The following is a 13,950-nucleotide window of genomic DNA, read 5'->3' as shown; positions in this document are numbered from 1 at the left end:
ATCTTATTCTAATATTCTTACAATATGAAAAGCTTCTCCAACATTTTTCACTTCCATGTTTTTTTATCTAGCTATTGATAAAATAAGTCCACAGCCAGCAACCCTAGCAACGGCTTGTAATCTGTGATCAGTTCAAAATCCCGGCCATAAAGATACTCGTGGAATCTTTTTACTCCGGCTACTGCAGGCAAAGACTCATGGTCCAGTTGGCTGTAGTTCCGCTTAGCGGCGGATAATGTCCTGGAGTAAAATGCAATGGGGGCTTCGGCACCATTTGGCATGCGGTGGCTATGGACTGCGCGAACATCGAAAGGGGAAGCGTCACAAGTCAACACCAAAGTCTGGCTGTATTGTACTAGGAACGAGTCTGCTGATAAGAGTCTTTTTATGGCGGCGAATGCAGTGGCCTCGATTTTGCCCCAGGACCACTTTGCGTTCTTGGCTAGGAGGCAATGTAGTGGTTCAGCAACTGTCACTTTCTATTTGAGAAAGGCGCTGTAGAAGTTAAGGAGCCCGAGGAACGCCTGCAATTGGGGGGGCGATATGCTGACTCTGTAAACTGCTTAGAGAGGGCTGAAAGCCCTATGAAGCGGTATATAAGTCTAACTGCTATTGCTATTGCTATAGTTCGGTCTGATTGTGAGGTGTGGGGGCTTCCTTAATGGCTTTAATTTTTTGTGAGGTCAGGTGAATCCCAGACCCATCAATCATGTACCCTAGAAATCCAATTTTTGGTACATTGATTTCACATTTTTCTTTTTTAAGGCGGAGGCCCTTGTCTCTGATTCTAGCCAAAACTGTTCGTACGCATTTTAAAAGTTGCACTTCATTTGCGGCCGATACCAAAATGTCATCGAAATAGGGGACGACTCCTGGAATCCCCTGCAAAAGTCGTTCCATTATGCTTTGAACAGTCTGGGGGCGATACTAACACCGAATTGCAGGCGGTTGCATTTGAATGCACGCCTGTGCTTCACAATGGTTTGGGCCTCTGCGGTAGCGCCATCTACTGGCAATTGTTGGTATTCCTTTGCCATATCTAATTTTGCAAAGATTTTTCCCGGACCGAGGGAATGCAATAGGTGTTGTACAACAGGTACAGGGTAAGCGCTTTGTTGTGCATGATCAACTGGTTCTAAAATGCCCCGCCTCACGAGCTTATTGATTTCTTTGTCAATTTTTGGCCGGAGAGTGAAAGGTACTCTCCTGGGCTTACGTCTGATTGGGGCTATTGCGGAGACTAAGCTAAAGGAAATGGGGTTCCTTTGTACTCACCCAGACCGGTGCCGAAGACGTCCTCAAACTCCTTAAAAATGGCTTCAGCGGCGGCTTCAGCAGCGTCCTCCACCACGGAGTTGACTCCGGTCACTTCCATTCCCAGAGCTTGGAACCAATGAAGCCCCAGCAGGCTCTGAAGGTCGTCTCCGAGAACCGTCATGGGGACCTTTTTGCAGAATTTCTTGTGGCTTACCCGGAAGGTGCCTTGGCCCACAATGGGGACCTGGTTCCCCTAGTAGTCGCGTAGGTGGACATTGGGGCTTCTGAGGTGTCTCTTTTGTATCTTGGGTATCGTTTGCTTTAGGACTGACCATGGTGTCGATGGCCATTTCTCATGGAGAGTCCTCGATGAGGACAGTGACTTTCAGCTTTTTGGGGTGAATGGTACGGATATGTCTAACCAGAACACTGACATTCAGCTTTTTTGTGCGCCCAGGGCAGCTTCGTATGGCAGAAGTGAGTTTGGCGATTCTATCGTCTCCCTCTGAATCCCGTGGGTACTTCTGCCAAGCCCCTGATTTGGGTCACTGTTTGCAGTTTTGGCCCCACTTGGGTTGTCCTGCAGTCACAGGATAATTGCTGTGGCGCACCTTGGCGATGTGCCCTTTCAGCTCGCATCACTGGCAAATGGCTTCGCAGAACTGGCAGGATGATCAGACATGGTCTCCTCCACAGCTGGCGCAAGGCAGAATTTGTGAGTTGAATTTCCGCGCTGGCTTTGTTCGGCTACTGCGCATGCGGTAGCTGTCTTCCTCCTCGCTCTCAGAATTCTCAGGCTCTGTGGTCTCGCGGTGGACGCGGGTACTTTTCCGCACGTCTGGAGGTGCGCTGTGACACTGGATGGTCTCCACTGATTGGGCTACTGATTCAGATGCTCTAGCTTCATCTAGTGCAATTTGCAGAGAGAGGTTGGATCTAGCCAGAAGCCTTCTCTGCAGATTGAGATCTTACATCCCCAAAACTATGCGATCTAGAATCAGGACGTCCAGTTTACGGAACTCACAGTGGGCTGCGGCTTTTCGGAGGGCCACCATGTATTCATTGATCAATTCCCCCTCCTTTTGGTTCCGGATGTTGAACTGGTACTGGCGAACGTATTTGGATGGCTTCAGCGCGTAGTGGGTCTTCAGCGTTAGTTGTAGTGCAGATTGAGATCTCACATCCCCAAAATTATGCGATCTAGAATCAGGACGTCCAGTTTACGGAACTCACAGTGGGCTGCGGCTTTTCGGAGGGCCACCATGTATTCATTGATCAATTCCCCCTCCTTTTGGTTCCGGATGTTGAACTGGTACTGGCAAACGTATTTGGATGGCTTCAGCGCGTAGTGGGTCTTCAGCGTTAGTTGTAGTGCAGACCAGGATACTGCTTGTAGCGGGGTTGGTTCTGAGAGGTTTTTCGCCATCTCGAATACTTCCCAACCGCAGTATCCTAGGAACAAGTTCTTTTTCCGGGCTTCTGGAACACCTGTGAGATCGTTCGCTTCCAAGAAACACTTGAATCGTAGCATGTACGATTCCCAGTGTTCTGTAGCTGGGTTGTACGGAGTTGGTGGGGCGTGCATGGCCATTCTGGTTCTCTCTGGGTGTTCAGTGATGGCTAGCTTGATGCCTCATGCAATGCTCTGGGCTGGATGTACTTGCAAGGCTTCGCTCTCTTTGTTTGCCTAGTTGCCTTCCAATCCCACCCTCATCTCCAGAGTTAGATCGGGTAAAGGAGGCACAAAAGGCTTCAGTAAACAACAGCTCTTTATTGCAAGTCAAGGAAAACATCCGGCTGGAGAATGGTCAGGCAGCATCCTCTTTTAAAGGGATCTGTCTGACCTCTTGACCAATAAGAGTCAATCTCTGTTTCCACCGGAACAGAGGATCTTGGTGGAAACCTCTTGCAGTCTATCAGCAGGGGGGAATATCTAACAAGATGCTTTGCCCAACCCCATTTTTTTTGCCTTGTGACTTCTTCCATTCTTCAATGGCTGTCTTGCTGCCAGTCTTCAATCCTGTAGTTATTTTGATTATTTTGCCATCGCTTACTTTGCCCCCAATTGCTTTGATCTTTTTAGGTTCCTAGATATTTTCCCCTACTTTCCTATCTCTTGATTTACAAAAATGCAACGAGATACATTTACTGGCCCCTGAGGATGCAAAAGCTGCACACAAGTAGTCTATATTTCTTCCATTTGCCTTTACTGAAGATAGCTTATTTTGTGATCTGTAGGATTTGTTCTGGACTTAAAATGGCAGATGAGTGCAACCTGTGAAATCTCACAGGGGAAGTAATAGTACCATTTCCTATCCTGATTTGACAGTTGAATGGATTCATAAACAATTGAAATTTACCATAATTCCCCCTTATCCCAAACCTAGATGTTGAATGCTTTCAGGAGTGGAAAAGACATACAATTCAACAATAAAATGTATTTTAGCTGCAACAACAAGGTCTGGACAATGTCTCTTTATGGTTAGCTGATAAAAGCTTTGAAGATTTCTCTTGAATGCCAGAGATTGATGCAAAACAGTAAACAACTGGACTTGATTAATAAACATATTATTAATTGCAATTAATATTAAACATATATTAAACATATTATTAATTGGCATGTACTTTTTTGGTTCTTGACATAGAAACACTGAAGCCTACAATAAATGCTTTTTAAGGTTTGGGTTTTTTTTTAATACACTTATTAAGTACCTTAACTGTCGGTTAAGGTATCAGAATATTTCCTGCCCTTATAAGCAAAAGATATGTGGAAGGAGGACATAGTATAGGAAGGAGATTCATAAATAAATAACTGGCACATCAGTGTTACTTATGACAGCATTCTCAGAGTTAAATCAGTCCTTTTTCTAGGTACTTGCCACGAGCATAATGCCTCATATCCTGTAATGTAAATTATATGTATCATACAATTTGGTGTCTTTCTGTAACACATAAACAGTTTCTCCTTTTCTTTTCCTTCTCTTTTCATTTTTGCTTATTTTACAGGAATTAATTAAAATGTTTTGTTGCCCTGGTTCCTATTTTTCTCCTTTCAAATATGACATGTATATATACACAGTATATGTACATATGTGTACCCATTAATGGGAAGAGGAAGTCTCCTGTTTTCATTTCCTTTTCCCAAAACATTCCTTCTTTCTTTGGAGGATGAATTCCTCAATCAGTCTGTTGCCACATAATCTTGTAAATCCAGGTTTCAGTGTGTGTCTGTGTGTATATACACATCTTCACCAGAGCTGTGGTGGCATAGTGCTTAGAATGCAGTATTACAGGCTAATCCTGCTGAGTGCCTGCAGTTTGATCTTGATCAGCTCAAGAATGACTCAGCTTTCCATCCTTCCGAAGTCAGTAAAATGAGGACTCAGATTGTTGGAGGCAATATGCTGACTCTGTAAATCACTTAGAGAGGGCTGCAAAGCACCTCTATAGTGGTATGTAAGTCCAAGGGCTATTACTATTTCTATATACACATGCATCAAAAATGGACAGAAAACCATTTAGAATTGAAAGTTACATGCGGATATTCTTGAATGCAATGTGCTGCAGTCAGCACTGAGTTGTTACTGATTAAAACTCCTGCATATATATGACGATATGCTCTGTCACTGTAATGAATTTGAAGACTGACTTGCCACGGCCATGCTCCAGGTTCAGCATCATGCCCACCTACAATCCGGGAGGCCATTGTGGACTCATCTACCGCAGGCCTTGTTCCACATTCTAGAAATCAAAATAGTTTAATGGTGAGAAAGGAAAGATTAAAACAAAACCAATGTTCAACAATATATCAAAGCTAGCTCTTGAGAACTAGAAATTACAGGTAAGTCCTTGACTTAAAACCACAATTGAGCCCAAAATTTATGTTGTTAAGCAAAACACTTGTTGGATGAATTTTGTCTTACTGTACGACCTGCCTTTCTGTCAGTTGTTAAGTGAATCACTGCAGTTCTTAAGTTAGTAATACAGTCAGTTGTTAAGTGAATCTGGCTTTCCCTTTGACTTTGCTTATCAAAAGGTTGCAAAAGGTGATCACATGACCCTGAGACACAGCAACGATCATAAATATGAACAAGTTGCCAAGCATCCAAATTTTGATCACTTAACCATGGGGATACTGCAATGATTGTAAGTGAAAAACAGTCAGTCACTTTTTCAATGCCATTGTAAGTTTGAACAGTCACTAAATGAACTGCTGTAAAGATCATTTGTACTAGAAATTGAGAGGGGGGGGATTACCACTTTTCTTATTCAGAGGATAACGATATAAATATTAAAAAATTCAAAGCTTGAAATAAGGTGCCTGGTAGTACCTTTTCTGGTTAACCAAATCTCTTAAAAGGCTGCATCTCACAAAAGCTTATGGCTTTTTAAGAGCCAAGGTGGCGCAGTGGTTAAATGCAGCACTGCAGGCTACTGCTAGATCAGCAGGTCAGCGGTTCAAATCTCACCGGCTCAGGGTTGACTCAGCCTTCCATCCTTCCGAGGTGGGTAAAATGAGGACCCAGATTGTTGGGGGCAATATGCTGACTCTCTGTAAACCGCTTAGAGAGGCCTGAAAGGCCTATGAAGCAGTATATAAGTCTACTGCTATTGCTAAGTCTACTGCTATTTAATAAAATTAGTCAGAACCAGGTCCCTTCTGATTTTTTGTTATCCAGACTAGCACAGCTCTCATCCTACAGTTTTAAAAGCATCAATAATCAATACAATGTGAATACTTCTTTTTTTGCTAGATTGTTCCTAGTGCTTGAAAATGTGGAATAAATGTTTGGTCTCAGTGAAATGCTTAAGGTCATGTTAAATAGGGTATGATTAACAACTTAAGTATGTCTTAATTGAAAATCCATGATTTATTAACCACTTTCAAAGCGTTTATAGAGCAATATGGGCATAATCTTTCCCCACTTGCACCTAAGAAGTATGCCTTTGCAGCCTCTTTTAAAAATACCTTATCTACATGACACTACAAGGAATGCTAGCAAGACTCATCTGCTTTTGTACTGGAAAGAAGGAGCACTAGTCCTACATCATGCTTCTTTGATATCTTTATATTTGTCCTAAAGATGCTTTTGCTAAAAGACAAATGGACTTTCTTGCTTGATTTTTTTCCCTTTGAAAACATTTTGCTTCTTAGCCAAGAAGCTTCTTCAGTGTATATGAAGGGAAACGTTTTACAAACAAGCAACCCCCCACCCCCACCCCCAAATACCCCAAGGAAATTCAGTTGCTTTTTGGAAAAAAAGCACCTTTGGGTGATTGAGCCTCTTCGTAGACATAGTATTGTATCTCCACTTGAACAACCTTTTAAAAATTGTATTGTTAATGCTTTATTGTTCAAGTAATTCTATGACTGTAATACACAATGGGGCTATATTCAACCATATGCAAGGTAATAAGTATTCTGATCTTTGAAACTCCCAAACACCCTCCCACCCCAGGTCCAAGTTATCAATTGAAAGTTGGACGAGAGACGGTCTACAGTATGCGCCCATGAAGTTTCCTGCAGTCACTGCTCAACACCTGTACATTTCTCTTGTCTGTAACAAAACAGTGGGGAATAGTAGGATACTTATTACGGTGTGCAGTTTCCACTGATAGAGCTTTTGTGTGAGACTCCTTCACCAACTTCTCCTTGTACTTAACAACTTCCCATTTGGCATGTCTACTGCTATAGCTGACTGGTTAAAGAAAGCAGAATCCCAGTTTTACCTGCTTGTGGTTTGACTTAGAAGGATAAATTGGCAGAATACTTGTCATTTTCACTCACTAAAAAAAAAAAGAAGAAATTCACTGATTTATTATCTTGGGGCAGTGATTCATCAACCCTTGCTCAGCACTAGTTTTATGCCCTATCCACAGGTTGTTTGTGTGGTTAGGAGTCAACGAGCCAGTGTTTCTGCTTGTTGAAGATGTAGAAATTGCCAAACAGTGGAGACCTAGTTCACAATTCACAAACCATAGTGGACTCGTTCACACCACCACATTTTACTTCAGGGCAGATATACCCAGGATTTGGGAATACAGGGTGTGATTAGTGCTCCCAGGGTGGGGGGATGTGATTGCAGCTCCTTACATCCCCCCAAAAGAACTGCTGTCATTGAGTTGAATGAAAGCACAGCAGTGAAAGTGCAGAACTGGTTTCATGTCAATCCAAGTTGGAAACACTTTCAAAGTGGAGCAGGAAAACCCAGTTCCAGGCTACTATCTCCACCTCCTGCGGATAGGAGCCAACTTCAGGTTAGGCAATTAGCTCGTCAGTAACCCTTTTCTTCTCTTCTGGGCAAGAGGAAAGAATGGCTTGGGAATGACCTAAGGTAACCTTGTGTCTGTGTATGGTGAATCTGTTCTTCTAGATCTAGTTCTGAATTTGTTCCTACTTGCCCAGAGAGAAATAGCTGGAGATTCCGGGCTCTGGGCTCACATTCGCAGCCAAAAGAGGGGAGGATGAGAGCGGCATCTGATGCTGGTTGACAGGAGATTGCAGAAATCTCAGCGGGACGAGCGGAGCTCTTTCCTTACGGAGGTTTCCAGCTGGGGCCTGGGGCGACGGTTAGAGACGCCCTTGGGGCTGCAGGGAGCCGCTTTCCTAATAACAGCAGTGCTTTCTGCCACTCGGTTTTTTGGGAGCAAGCTCAATCTAGGGCCATTGCCTTACGGAACACCGGAACACCGAACAGGTTAAGTTAAATGAAATGGTTAACTTCAGAATAGAGCTGGGAGGAACCTTGAAGGTCTTCTAGTCCAACCCCCTACTCAAACAAGGCAACCTTGGTCTCACCGTCTGTGAGGGAGGCGGGGGTCAGGAGCCCCAGGAGCAGAAACAGCGGCCACAAAGAGAGGATGGACGAGCGAAAGCTCCGGATCAAGCTCCAGAACATGTTTGATCCAGGAAGCAAATGGCGGCTGAGCCTCTGGATGGCTTCTTTTGCGGTTGTCCGTCTCGGGTGCCACGGGTCTCGCGGGGCGAGTTTCACGTGGTGCAAGCGCTTCGCGGTTTCAGCACGCGAAAACGCGATTTTATTTTATTTTATTTCTCTCTCCTTTCTTTCTTTCTTTCTCCTTTCTTTTTTTCTTTTTTTCTTTCTTTCTTTCTTTCTTTCTTTCTTTCTTTCCTTCCTTCCTTCCTTCCTTCCTTTCTATAGTCGGAGTTTGCTCACCTTACCTCCCTCGGACACACACTGTTTAGATTTTAGATTTAAATTGTAAGGCCTAAAATGAATTAGTTTTAGATTAAAAAACAACAATATCTCATTTGAAGATATCTACGCTTTATTGTTAGCCATAGTATATCTAAAATGGTCTGGAGAGTCAATAAAATTACTGAGTTTAATGATGCCAAAAATCCTCAGATTCGATTCTAAAACAGCCATCAGTAATGATGCAAATGAAGAAAAGTGGCAGATGCGAGAGTTTATTACGCTCAGATTCTTGGAACGTGCGGACCGGGATTGATGGGATGTTGCAGTTCAAAACATTGGGGGGAAACCAAGTTCTCTATCCAGGCCAGGCAGTTCCTTATTCTTGCAACTAAGCATTATTTTCTTCCAAATTCTGTTAGAGAAAAATCCACTTGTACTCGTTGGCAGTTAACTAGCCATAGGCACAAGCAATTGGAAATGCCTTAAGGTTGTTCTATCATAATTCGATTTTTTATACATTCAGAAAACTCAATAGCGGTCCTTTCCCCTATTTTGATATATAAAAATGACAGTAAAAATATAAAGCACAATATAGGCAAATAATATTTGGTCATAAGTAGCTAAGTATAAATAAATAAAGAATTATACATAAAAATGGATAACAAATAAGGAGATTATGAACACAAGATAGAAATGTATAGAAGGGAAAAGACTGCAAAGAAACCGATTCGGAACTGCTGTATGATATACGATGGAACTTATTGTTCCTATGTTGTTTTTAAGTCATGTGTTTGTTTCTGTTGATGTGCTTATGTGTTTAAAATAAAAATTAATTTAAAAAATAACATTACATATCCTGATCTGAAAATTCAAGAGAAAGTGGTTTGATAAATAGCTGTTCAGATTCTTGAAATTCATAATTCCCCTCACATTAAAGCTAGAGTATGGATTGCTCTCAACGTTAGTAAAGAAATGATTAAATCCAAAAAAATAATTCTGCTTGTTATATCCTCAGACACTTCCCTTGGTATGCAGTATTATATAATTGTATGCGTTTGAAAACCTGCACTGACTCCTAAGGGATTTCTGGATGCAAATGGAATAGGGCCTTTTTATTTTTTTTCTGCAGGACAGCCTTTCTTCTGCCTGTTGACTAGATAGTATAGCCTTTATTGTCATTGTAGATCATGTATACAACGAAATTGGTTTTGTCCTCAGTGGTGCAGTTCATGACAAAAAATGCAAACAACATAAATAGTATAAAGAACATTTCCTATGCAAGTAATTAGATCAAGTAGAATGTGCCAGGTCCCGTTTATTTAATGGTGTTATTGGATCTACAGATTTCAGAGAGACAGAAAAAACATTCATCCCATATGGTCTTTTGCTAGTAGGATTGTTTTGTTTTATATTTTATATTAATTATTTTATATTAATAGTATTAATAAATTTTAACATTTATTTGTCCTCCCTCCAAACTTGATCCTAGGTACCCATTTAGGTCAGAGATGTCAAACTCAATTTCATTGACGGTGTGTTTGATCGGGGGGGGGGGGGGAGGAGGGGGCATGGCCCGGATGGGCATGACCAGCTCGATGTCACTCATGTCGAGGGTACCTTGTCCATCACCAGTTTGTTCTTAGAGAACTCCACACAGATTGCGAATGATACTCAAACACAGACCTCCTCTAGCTTTCGTTCCCAGAAGCTGACATGGTGGACTGTGTGATGCCACAGCAAAATGGCAGTGGGCTTTTTTCACCCCATATGGTCTTTTGCTAGTAGGATTGTTTTGTTTTATATTTTATATTAATTATTTTATATTAATAGTATTAATAAATTTTAATATTTATTTATCCTTCCTCCAAACTTGATCCTAGGTATCCATTTAGGTCAGATATGTCAAATTCAATTTCATTGACGGTTGTGTTTGATTTGCCGGGGGGGGGGCAGGAGGGGACATGACCTGGGTGGGCATGGCCAGCTCAACGTCACTCATGTCGAGGGTGCCTATGGTGGCTTGAGCGCTCTGTCAGCAAAAACAGGCTTCCAAGCTCCGTTTTTGCTGCAATGGTCTCCTGCACCCCTCTGCCAATGAAAACAGAGTTTGAGGAGGCCATGCGTGGACCTCCCAAGCTCCATTTTTTTCTGGCAAAGGCACCACAGGCCAGTCCTTTGCTGTTTCCAGGATGACCCCATATAAGCACTCCATGGTCCGGATCCAGCCCCCAGGCTTTGAGTTTGACATCCCTGATTTAGGTTTAGTGTGGCCTGAACTTTTAGGACCCTTTGTCCACTTCAAATTGTATAGAATAGAGGAAACACTTTTCTTATTGTAGCGTATGCATTGTCACTCTTAATTCCTTAAAGTCAAAAATCTGCTTTTAAGAGAAAGATGCTTTCTCGTAAATTACTTCACAGCATATCCATAAATATGGGGACAAACTACAGTTAAAGGCAACGGGGCCATGAAGTGTTGCAAGTACAGTTTAGAAAACCCCGCGTTCTCCAAATCCTTCCAGGTCTCTTTTAACAAGGAACATCCGTCTGCCAAATATCTCCAAGTAGGGTTACAGACTTGTTGCAAGAAGGAGGCCCACTTCGATCTGCTAGCTGCTACATGTTCAATGAAATAGAATGCACCACCCTGGAAAAAGTAAAATAATACAATATAGAAATTAAACATTGTATTTCCACTGTAATCAAGATTGTTGTTACAAAAGTCCTGGGGACATGAACCAATAATTAAGTATAGAGACAAAATGAAGCTGGAATGCAATTTAGCCAGGAATGATTTACAGGAAATTTGCAGAATTGGCCTTTTTTATTTAAAGAAGGTGACTAAGTAGCTGTATCAGTTCACTACATTTCCTCATATTGGGTTGCCTTTATCTCGGTTTAGAATTTATATTAAAATTCAAAAGGGTTCACAAAATTTTAAGCATCACTGTGTATTTATTACATTTTTATGCCACCCATCTCCCTTACAAGATGCTTTTGGGTGGCTTACAAGTTATAAAACAAGTAAAAAGTAATTAAAACAGTAAAATTGCACAGATTAAAATATTATTAAAAACTGTACTAAATTTTACTAAAACTGAAACTAAGAGATGGACAGGATGTGGATGAGGTCTTATCCCATCAGCCGCCTCCAGCAGCAAGCTGGTGCATGGTGTTATTTTCCCTTTTTCTTTTATAAACATTATAGTGGAGATTTTGGTGCCAAATTAAAATATATATATGCTTTTTTATATCATAAAAATAAGCTTAGCAAGATAATCCAGACAAGAAGCACACCGAGAAGTTAAAGTTAAATTCACAAACCTTGCCTGTCTGAAAGCACATCTATCCAGCCTAAGAAACTAGGGAAGTTTGCCACGCCCCCATTGCTTCTGGAGACTTATCTGCCTTTTGTCTAAACATTGTTTAATTTTTCTTTAACAGATTAACAGAGTTGGAAGAGACCTTATAGGTCACCCCCCACCCCCGCTCAAGCAGAAGACCCTACACCATTTCTGACAATTGGCAGTCCAATCTCTTCTTGAAAGTCTCAAGTGATGAAGTCCCTACAACTTCCGAAGGCCAACGTTCCATTGGTTGATAGTTCTCACTGGATGGAAGATAACAGGAAGGTCTGGAGGAACGTTGTCCATGGAATCACGATGGGTCAAACACGACTTTGCAACTAACAACAACGTTATTGTTAATTAAAGTTTTAAACAAAGTTTAAAGCCACCCAGAGTCATCTTGAATTTTGAGATGGGCGGCTTATAAATTTTATAAATTTGTGTATTAAAGTTTAAAATAAATTTTAAAACCGCCCAGTCACTTTAAATTTCAAAATGGGCAGCATTAAATTCTATAAATAAATAAATTACTGTATTGTTAACTAAAGTTTTAAATAAACCTTGGAGTTTATTTATATGTCCAGAATCACCTTGAATGCATGCACACACAATTTTGGGGTTCCTTTACAAAAAGCGTTGCCATCAAAAAGCGTTGCTATCTTTAACCTTAAATTGTCCTCTGTGGACCTCACGTCCCTAAGGGGGCGTGTATAAGCGCACCAGCTTTCCTACCCTCCCTGCCCTACTGTCTCCTTTGATATGTGCACATTTTATGTGTTCATGTAATACTTATTTATATCCATTTATTTATCCATGTCTATACTAATACCTCTTACCTTGTACAATAAATAAATAAATAAATAAATAAATAAATAAATGATCCGGTTCAGGTTAAGCCCGAAAATGAGCAGCATAAAGAGCAGCAGAGAGATGCTGTTTTTATGGGATCTAAAGCCCTTGCTCCTATGCACACCTGCATAGTGTGTATTTGCACCTACCTAGTACCTATTATTCATTTGTCTGGACACCCCAGAATTAACTTTCCCTCTTTGCTCTTTGACTTACTGGTCTGAGCACTCGCAAGATCTCCTTCAAGGCAGCCTGGGTGTTATTCACAGAGCAAAACACAAGCGTGCAAACCACCACATCCACAGAGTTGTCCGACAGTGAAGTCATGTTCTCGGCGGAGGCGACCACATAATTCTCGAACTGGAGGTGTGAGTTCTGAGCCATGCTGTTTAGGAGAAATTTTTGAAAGTTGGGGTTGTAGTCCAAGCAGGTCACATGAGTGTTGGGGGGATAAAACTGAAAGTTGGGGCCGGAGCCTGCGCCAATCTCTAGCAGGTGGAGCTTTCCCGAAGCATCGGCAAAGTCCTGCATGTTCTGGAACAGCTTCTCCTTTTCCTTGTGCATTTTTTTATTGACGAATTTGCTGAACTGATTCATGAAAAATGGGAAAGTTTTTTTGCAAATAGGATCCCATAAGCCAAAATAGGCAAGCACATAGATGGGCAGGACGAGGATTTTCAGGCATTGTTGGAAGATGAGAACCAGCATCGTCTTCAATGGAAGAAAAAAAAAAACCTTCCTTCTTGATTCCCTCAATGATTTCCTTGAAATACTCCCAGTTACTCACTGTTCTTTTAATGATGTTTCATAAGGAAAGCATCTACATGACGTCCTCAGTTTGAATCTGTTCCAGTTCTTCCTTAAAGCAACAGCAACTGTTTTAGTCACGTAAAAAAATCTTTCAGTTATTGTGCTGTCCCAACAGTATACAGCCATTTTAAGAATTAGAAGCTGTCTTCTTTAAGCAACTATCTCAAGGGAAATGCAACTACCTTGTGGGAAATGTAGTCCCATAACATGTGACCACATCTGTGCTCCCTGATTGGGCAGTGGGTATTTTGCCCGGGAAATTGTTTATTACTGCACACTCACTGAATCCCTGTCAGCACTAGCAGAAGCAGCTTTGTACCAGCAGCATGGGTTAGAGGAATTAATGTCTTTTTACACTACGTGAAGGGAAAGATCAGGGAAAGTCAGAAGAACCTCATTACTGAACTGTAAGTTTTGTTATTAAGGATTCCTGACAATAAACTTGATCTGAAAAATATTCCCAAGCGTGGAGTTAACTGGCTGCCCGAGCAGAACCCTCATTGCCTGGAGCAGAACAGTAAAAAGAG

General features: G+C 41.6%; 1 protein-coding gene and 2 long non-coding RNA genes across 4 annotated transcripts in view; 1 reads left to right on the top strand and 2 right to left on the bottom strand.

The window, feature by feature from the left end:
- The window catches only part of LOC148048230 (uncharacterized), a 26,472-nt gene extending 14,137 nt beyond the window's left edge, over positions 1–12,335 (top strand). For both annotated transcript variants that reach the window (XR_015696043.1, XR_015696042.1), the window contains exon 3: positions 11,862–12,335. This is a non-coding gene — a long non-coding RNA (uncharacterized LOC148048230). The remainder of the gene's footprint in view (positions 1–11,861) is intronic.
- On the bottom strand, positions 4,595–8,300 carry LOC148048231 (uncharacterized). The gene is made up of 2 exons (XR_015696044.1): positions 8,057–8,300; positions 4,595–4,998 (listed from the first exon to the last, which is right to left on the bottom strand). It is a non-coding gene; the product is annotated as an uncharacterized LOC148048231 (long non-coding RNA).
- On the bottom strand, positions 9,708–13,950 carry LOC148048229 (thiol S-methyltransferase TMT1A-like). Its single transcript, XM_087710349.1, has 2 exons — positions 12,830–13,950; positions 9,708–11,064 (listed from the first exon to the last, which is right to left on the bottom strand). Exons 1-2 carry the CDS (start codon positions 13,319–13,321, stop codon positions 10,828–10,830), a joined length of 729 nt encoding a protein of 242 aa, XP_087566475.1. The 5' UTR covers positions 13,322–13,950; the 3' UTR covers positions 9,708–10,827.

The sequence above is a fragment of the Thamnophis sirtalis genome, unplaced genomic scaffold, assembly GCF_051295495.1.
Source record: "Thamnophis sirtalis isolate CommonGarterSnake01/CBP01778 unplaced genomic scaffold, rThaSir2_p1.2 scaffold_3, whole genome shotgun sequence".
In the NCBI taxonomy this organism is placed as follows: Eukaryota; Metazoa; Chordata; class Lepidosauria; order Squamata; family Natricidae; genus Thamnophis; species Thamnophis sirtalis.
Note: the sequence above shows the minus strand (reverse complement) of the source record. Positions and strands in the feature narration are given on the sequence as shown.